The sequence below is a fragment of the Sander vitreus genome, chromosome 20 (genome assembly GCF_031162955.1).
Source record: "Sander vitreus isolate 19-12246 chromosome 20, sanVit1, whole genome shotgun sequence".
Taxonomy (NCBI): Eukaryota; Metazoa; Chordata; class Actinopteri; order Perciformes; family Percidae; genus Sander; species Sander vitreus.
Genome location: NC_135874.1, coordinates 22,115,650 through 22,124,200, shown reverse-complemented (window position 1 = coordinate 22,124,200; position 8,551 = coordinate 22,115,650). Strand labels below are relative to the sequence as shown.

Here is an 8,551-nt window from a genome sequence, read left to right as displayed (position 1 = left end):
ACAAACCTGTAACATATTACGTTGACAGGAACAACAGCGATGACTCTGAAGTGACAAAACCGGAGGCAGTCAAGGAGAACGATGTGTTGAATGTTTCTCCGTTTGAACGGAGAGATGGACTTCTCCCGGTGTCCCGCGAAGACTCCGCCGGTGTCAGAGAGGCGTGGAGTCCGCACGTGGAGTCCGCGCTGGAGGCCGAGGCGGACCGGCGCGCGCAGTTACCGGAGACCGAGCAGCAGGTGAGCGAGGTGGACGTTTTGACTCCCGATAGTGATTTCTCCTGCTTCTTCCCAGCTCCTCCTCTACCCCCACGCGACTCGACATTAACAGAGTCTTGCAGCCCTGTTAAACCGGTCGGCACGAGACTGCAGGAACACCAAGAGGAAGGAGATAAGTTGTTCCCCGGGAAGTGCGTGACATCACCCCCAGTGTCGGAGTTACCGGAGCTGCCGTTCCTGGTGAGCTCCACGTCGACCTCTGTGTCCGCTTCCATCGAGAGGCTCCTTGCGAGCAGCAGCCGCCACGCACCGTCCTACGGTCACAATGACAAATATGACCCGAATATTGGTCATGTGCACTTGTTCCCGCCACTGACACTGATGCAGGAGCAGCATCACGCAGCGAGGAAACGCTCGTTCCTTGGACAGGATCAACGCTTGAACAGCAACAGAAACAACAAACAGTCGGTGGGCAACCCGTCAAAGAAACCCAAAGTAAACCGAAAACTCAACTTCGAGGATGAGGTCACGACCTCGCCGGTTTTGGGTCTGCGGATCAAGAAGGAGAGTCCCGAGCTGAGGAGGCAGCGGGAGAAGTCGTCTGCTCTCAACGGGAATCAGCCGCTGGGAGAGTTCATCTGCCAACTTTGTAAAGAGGAGTACCCCGACCCTTTCTCCCTCGCGCAGCACAAGTGCTCCCGTATAGTGCGCGTGGAGTACCGGTGTCCCGAGTGCGAGAAAGTCTTCAGCTGTCCCGCCAACTTGGCATCCCACCGCCGTTGGCACAAACCTCGTCCGGTAAACAACCAAGGAGGAGAGACTCAGACAAACAAGAGCCAGCTGTTAAAAGAGGCGCGAGGGCTCATTCAGCCGGTAGAGATGGAGGGCAAAGAGAACGAGCTGCTGCGCATAAATACCAATCAGCACCACGAAGCGCCGGACAGTTCCCGCATTAGGCGCGAGCCGTCCCTGCTGCTGCTCCGCGGTCGGTCTCGGGACAGCCCCGACAGCGACAGCCTCGCGCCTCCTCACTATGATTCCTCGCTTCATTACCCGGTGGAAGGCTGTCAGGACATGCAGCAGCAGGTGAGAGCGGCAGACAGTCCACCCTCGAGCCTCCTTCTACTGAACTGCAACCCAGACGAGCGCGCGGACCTGCAACAGCAGCCGTCGCTTCCGCATCCTCCTTTACAGTTCGTCCAATCCTTACCGGAGGAGGAAGTGTACGAGTGCCGGTACTGTGGAAAGAAATTCCGCCGACAGGCTTACCTGAAGAAACACCTGGCCGCGCACGAGATGGCAGCGCGAGGGTCTCCGCCCCCATCATCTTATGGCCAGACGCGCGAGACCAGCGGAGGACAGAGCCAGGTGTTTCTGTGTCACCTGTGCGGCGCGCGCTTCCCGTCGGTTGAAATCAGGGACAAGCACCGTCTGTGGCACGCGATGAGGGACGAGTTACTGGCGGGAACATTGGGAGGCGGACTCAGACCAGACGTCTTCCACGCGCAAGGAGACGAGAGCAGCACAGGGGAACGCGAGCAGCAGCAGATCTTCACGTGCAAGCACTGTCCGTCCACATTCTTCAGCTCCCCGGGGCTCGCGAGACACATCAACAAATCTCATCCCACAGAGAACCGGCATGTGATGCTGCTGCAGATGACGGTGCGACCGTAAAACGCGCGCGAGATATACAGATACACTCAAACAAGCCAACAGCTTATTTAAAAAAAAAAAGAAAAAAAGATTAGTCATTGATTGTTACTACGGAGAACTTATTAACTGTCTGTTTTTTCAGTTATAGTCAAAAAGCAAAACGTGTATCACTGTGTGTTACAGGATGCGAATTACGGTTGAGTCACTATATACAGTATACAGTAAGCATCTTCTAAATTGTTTTAAAAAAAAGGTCCACATATGATATACTGACACCAGAACGATGCAAACCTTGTCCATGGTCATGAAACTGATGCAGTCAAGAGCAAATGTTAACAAAACTTTGCTGTTTCGCTGAAACTGGATACTTATATAGCCGACAGTATATAACGCTGTCAGTAAAAATGGAACCGTCCATGGTGCTGAAACAAAATAACGACCTACTGAAACCACAACCCCTGTCAGGGTACTGACACCATGTCGCCAAAAACACACTTCTGTATTCTTCCACAGGTTGTTCAGTCTTTATAACAACCTTTTAAAGGGACAACTTCATTCATTAGACATGTGACAAATCTAAGATGATTTCTTAAACTAACAGCAGGATTGCTATATCATTTTTTAACTGGATGCAAATTAAAGTGACCCTTAATCACAAGGGTTATTTCTCCTATTTAAGTCCTTAGAGCAAAACCCATTATCTCTCTCTATTAATTTGTTGTTAGAAGGTATACAGTTAGTAATACAATCATAAGTCAGACATCGTTTGTCTTTCTTCCAACTCTCATTTTGAGATCTCATATTATGCCCAGCACTCTGTAAATGATTTGACATTTAATCACAGCAACTCCACTGTTGTAGTTAGTGAAAACTTGAGAGAATGGGACTGACTGAAGATTGACAGAAAGGGCATTTTGATTAATTAAAGCAAGACGGGGTAATTTTACACTGAATATACTGAAGCATTGATTGACACAAGTCTCTCTACGTGGCAGACATTTAGACTCATGGTCAACATACTTCTGTGGCAAAGTAATCAGATTATACTGCAGCTCAGGAGCAGCTAGCGTGTTACATTACTTACTGGTGTAATATGTAGCGACCTGTAATTACATTGAGAAAGTGACCTTCTTTACCCCAAGAACTGGAGAAAGAATCAATATCCTAACTCTATTTCAAAGACTATTTCATGTACAGTGAACAATTAAAAAAAGAGAAAATAATCAGATAGACCATAATATGCCTTTTATAGTAAATGTACCAGTAAGCTTCTCAGCTAGAAAATATTTTCATACAGAAACGGAACATTTAATGTTAGTACTGCTAGTAAATAAAAGTGTCTTTCGTCTTTATTGATTATATATTACTGTTACAAATATTTGCTAAATGCCTTCATGAAAAAAATAAATAAAAAATAAATTAAAAAAATGTAATTGTTGGTTCTATGAAGCCTATTTTGATATGTTTGAAGTTGAATGTGAAATCTATTCTAAATTATTGTCAATAAATGTTGGGACAGTATGATTAATGGGGAGCCTTGCCCTGTCAACTCATTCATGTAAATAAAACACACACACACACACACACACACACACACACACACACACCTGTCAGTCAAGTGGTACGAATCATTTATTGTCAAATTCCATCATCACACATTCACGCTTTCTGTGTCCAAAAGAGACATTACATGTTTACATACAACAGGTCTGACAGTAACATAGTTTGAGAAGTGTGTGCGAGCGTGCATATGTGTGTGTGTGTGTGTGTGTTGTGATACGGCGGTTACATGAGCAACACATGCAGTTATTACTGAACTGGTGTCATGCAGTATGTACAGTCAGTAGTTACATACATCACCTTTGTGAACCTGCATCCATCACAAGCCTCACGTTGAGAGCATTCATTGACACAGAAGTTCAACATTTTCTATAAAGGGACATTTCTGCGGCTGATATGCAGAGACAACCAAGATGTCAGATGGGTCAAAAAGGCTGACAAATACGTCAACCTTAACAATCGGAGTCAAAATATCCAGACAGACCAGTTCTCAGGGAATTTGGTATATTAATTCTTTATAATGCTGAAAGGCTTTGGGTAACTTCATACATTTTGGTTGCTGCTAATAAGGGTTTTAAACTAAAGTCAAACATCTGAGTCCACCAATCCTCAGGAGTACTTATAATCTGTAAAACAAATTTGAAATATGAACTATGTATATAAAAGCAGCATCATGATATTTTTATCCAAAGATTATAAAAAAGGTACAGAGTTTAGGATGTAGCCTGAACAGGTTCAGGTTGTCAAAGTGTTTACAGGATGTAACCAAACAAATGGAGACGCAGTCAGTGACTCGCAGGTTAGCTGCATTCTACATACAGCATGTACAGATCAGTCCCAGAGTGCGGGGGGGGGGGGCTACCATGTGTCACAACCAATCAATGGTGCTACAACCTCACCTATAATAATAATAATAATTGCAACAGCAATAATTTAAAGTGACAACTCAAATCTCATGTGACTTCAAATGTTCATACACAAAGTAACACAACATGAATTTTATCTCATTTTACACTGACAAATCTTTAACAATTTCAACCCCGCGGAGGGGTAAAACAAAGTTTAACATTCCCTTTCCTTTCTACAAAGAATCTATAGCTGAAAAAAAAAAAAAACAGTAACAGAAAATACAGTTGTGACTACACAAACTTTAAGCAGTGAAGCATAACGCAAAACCTTTAACTCAGATCTATATTTTCAAATAAAGATCTTTTATGTATGTATGTTTTCTTTACCAGGGATCAGGCCATGGGGGAAAAAAATGAATGGAAACATGCAGAAAACAAGCCATCACGTAAAATAAATGGAAGGTTTAATCCTGATAACCGCAGCTGAGACCATTTTTAAAGAAAACCCTGAAGTACATAAACAATGTAAGCCAATTTCAAACCATGTCAGTTTTATTTGAGTTGAGGTAATCTCATGGGAGTGCTGAAATGAGGACGTTAAATACATAAATGGTAGTGTTACATTTTCCGGATTGTGATTACATGCGGATCCCCTCCATCCAGGACTGGAACTGGGGATGAGTCTAAATATAAGAGCGGTGTTTAAAAAGAAAAGAAAAAAGAAGCAGCACAAAACCCATTCATATCTACATGTTAAGTAATGATACGTTGACATCTCTTTCCTTTTTGCCCCCTCTTTGGCCTCAGCTTTACAGTATCTCACCTTTATACACTTTTGCTGCCACAAAAGACTCTGGGCCCAATCTGGCTGTGGTACCAAGGTTAAGCATATCAATAGTAAAGAAAAGTACTTGAGCTAAAATGAAATTACCTTTAAAGAATGAAGTGAAAACTGGTTATGAAAAGGAAAAACCGTAAACGTAAAGCATAAAATCTTGTAGTGTCAACCCAATTTAAGCAGATATGTGGTTTGAAGTTAAACCACAGTTTGGCTTTGGCAGCTATTGTAACATAACAGTATATACACAGCAATCATCCTCACACTGTACACATCCCTATAGATATTATATATCTACTATATATTTATACTCATACATATATAGATATACAGAATATATATATAGCTAAAAGGAACAAAAAGAAAAGCTGTGGTTCCTCCTCAGATGACGGAGTGACACTGAACTTAAAAATACAGCAACATTCTTGTTCGGGTCAAAACACATTTTACAGTCAATTTAAAAAACAAACAAGGAAAATAAATGCAATGAACATCAGTGCTTGTCCACATCTTACAGCAAGAATACAAAAAAAGTCAAAACTTTATGTAACAAGTGCTTTCTCTTTGATCAGTTTCTGTTCAGTTCAGTTTCTAGGAGGCGCATTTCTCTCCTTTATGAAAGACAAATAATCCCTCCCTCATTATTACTTTTTCCCTGACTCTCACATGTCTTCACCCAGAGGGTCAGCTTTCAGCCCCAACAGTTCAAAGAGGGGATTTAAACAGAGAAAATATTTGGCTTGACAGCGTTGCCACGTCCACATCCATGACCAACGTTTTTGTTTTATTGTTAGCAAATGAATGAATTTCTATTTACATTTTATGACTAACTACAAACTGACCCCTGCCCTCATGTTTATAGGCCTAATATACTGAGAACAAAAATATACCTTTATCTTGCTTTCTCCATGCAACACTATAGGTGCAATCATTCTGAATTCATTCTTTTTTTTTTTTATATATCAAAACTCATAATTTTGTCTGTACACACATGGACTGACTATAGTACAAATATACAGATTCCCCAAAGCAACGTTCAACCTCTCTCTGTTCTGCAGTTTGATCTCACTGAACGAGCTCTCCAAAAAGAACGGTGTATAACGTGGCACAGTTAAGCTTTTTTTTAGCAGTTACGGTTACACTGGAGTTTGCGCAATTTCTAACATGGCACAGATTATTATGAACTAATACTGCACTGCTTAGGCTGCACTTGTTCTGCTGTTTCTACTGTGGCAAAGATCAGCACACTGCAGCACTGATTCAACTGGTTTCTGAGTTGTTTTTTTAGAACAAAGCCAAGGCTAAATTCAGCAGCTGTGAGCATTTCCAAAATAAAGTTACAGTGTAATACAGTTAAAAATACTATTACATGTGTTTTTCAGAGTACAACTGGGTGACAAAGCATGACGCTTAGGTTAAGTCAAATTCTACAGTCACCCGTGATGGTTACTCACATTACTGAGAGCACCACCCATTGTTTCTCCTGTTGGAAATGAATATCTGTGTGAATGTCCCCAAAACAGTCATTCTAATCATTTTAATGTTAGTCATGTTTAAGTTCTTTTTCTTTTAAGCACAACTGTAGGCCAAACATCTTTCACAGACTAAGTGTCTGATTGCCTGTTCAGTTTGGACTGGGCCATAGAATCTGGAGATCTTAAGTCTTATTGGCTGATCCAGAGGAGCGTCGCAGCTTCATGGACATGCGGCTCTTGCTAGTCCGAGGAGACATGGGGGACGGCGAGTCGCTCCCGGCCTCCCCAAGAGCCGGACTTTCTGCCCGAAGAATCTCTAGGCAGGAGCCTGAGGAAGAGGAGGAGGCAGGGGAAGGTGTGGGGTGAAGGGCAAAGTGAAGGGGATGGATTGATGGGGGAGGGAGAGATAAAGGAGAGGAGGGAGGAGGCAAATAAGAGGATGAAAAGGAAGAAGGGACAATAAAAAAATTACATCACGCCCCATGATGTTCTACAGAGCCAGACTGCACAAACCTCTACAGTCACACAGGCAGGACAGACAGAATGACGGACAGAGACAGACACAGACAGGACAACAAGACAGAAAAACAGGCAATGTACTATACAAGCTCTATTAGTATTCTATACTGGGCTTATTTTGAATCGCTACTGTGTACTTCCTAGAAAAACAGACTATTTTAAGATGTTTCTTCTCTGTGAGCCCCTCTGAGACTGTATGTGTAATTAAAATCTACATAAATAAACTTGTCTTGACATCACCTGCCTGTTGCTAAATATATCTGCTGCTTGACAACTGTTTGGATTTAGTTTAAGTGCTGATGCTCCCTGAATATCAGCTGATCCTTCTCTGGACAGCTCTCAATGGCTGTTATTGGTGGATGAATAGCTACATCCAGATGTATGTTATAACATACTGTTATTATAATAATAACAATAATAATAATAATAATAATAACTGACTGGATTCATAGGGAGATTATTACTTTTGAACCTGCACTCTACAAGATTGTCTGCTAAACAGTCATAAATACTGACTTCATTTCACCAAACAGTATCGAATTAAACACTGCTGATAACTGTGTTTAATAAATAGGTAAACATGGTTTCTATACTTATCCTACATCACATATCTTTTTACAAAATCTGACTTTACAGTTTATATTAGTTGCAAGTGAGCCAAGAGCTGCTCACTTCTGGCTAAAACCTTCCACATGAGCTGTTGGGAAAGCAGACATAATTAGACTAGAAATGATATTTAAGAACACGAGGTAAAAGACCTAAGGTGATTTTCTATCTATAAAGCATACCATTCACAGCTAGCATGAAGGACCTTCTGCTTCAGACCCTTCCCCTTCACCCTGAGCAGATTAAAGCTGTCTAGTGGTTTAGGGACAATCATATACATATCACTATGCTCCACTAGAGTGGAGGAGGAGGAGGAGGAAGAGGAGGAGAAGACAGGAGAGGAAAAAAAGTTGAGGAAAGGAAAACAAAAAGGAAAGGAGAGGAAGGAAGGAGAGGACAGTCGGTAACAAAGAGAGGCGAGAAGATGAAAGCCGGGAGGATACAGAAAAGATTGAAAAAGAGAAAATATAGGGAAAGGAAAGAAAATTAAAAACAGTAAAATGGAGAAAAGAGAAAGTAAAAGAGGAGAGGACAAAGGAGCAGTTTAGGAGAGTGAAGGAGGGGTGGTTAGAGAAAAGAAAGAAAACAGAAAAAATGAATAACAACAAAGAACAAGAAGTTGCCACACATAAAAAGAAAAACCATTCAATACACAAACAAACACAAAAAGTCGGACGACACACAAAACACTTCTGTACATGTACACACACACACACATATATATATATATATATATATATATATATATGATGATACATGTTATAATGAATATATCCTAACTACATTATATGTAGGCTTCAATTTGCTTATCCCCACCACTAAGATACTTATTTC

At 41.8% G+C, this 8,551-nt stretch overlaps 2 protein-coding genes across 9 annotated transcripts in view; one reads left to right on the top strand and one right to left on the bottom strand.

Moving 5' to 3' along the window:
- The window catches only part of insm2 (insulinoma-associated 2), a 2,374-nt gene extending 88 nt beyond the window's left edge, over nucleotides 1-2,286 (top strand). Inside the window, exon 1 of the mRNA XM_078277660.1 lies at nucleotides 1-2,286. This exon is cut by the window's left edge and continues 88 nt beyond it. Within this exon, the coding sequence (XP_078133786.1) occupies nucleotides 1-1,892 (1,892 nt within the window). The 3' untranslated portion in view covers nucleotides 1,893-2,286.
- A 1,199-nt stretch (nucleotides 2,287-3,485) lies between these two features.
- The window catches only part of ralgapa1 (Ral GTPase activating protein catalytic subunit alpha 1), a 73,101-nt gene continuing 68,035 nt past the window's right edge, over nucleotides 3,486-8,551 (bottom strand). For 5 of the 8 annotated variants that reach the window (XM_078278381.1, XM_078278375.1, XM_078278376.1 and 2 more), the window contains one exon: nucleotides 3,486-6,920. In XM_078278381.1, coding sequence (XP_078134507.1) covers nucleotides 6,775-6,920 — 146 coding nt within the window. In that variant the 3' untranslated portion in view covers nucleotides 3,486-6,774. The remainder of the gene's footprint in view (nucleotides 6,921-8,551) is intronic. The other 3 variants (XR_013503691.1, XR_013503692.1, XM_078278378.1) reach the window with 3 other exon arrangements.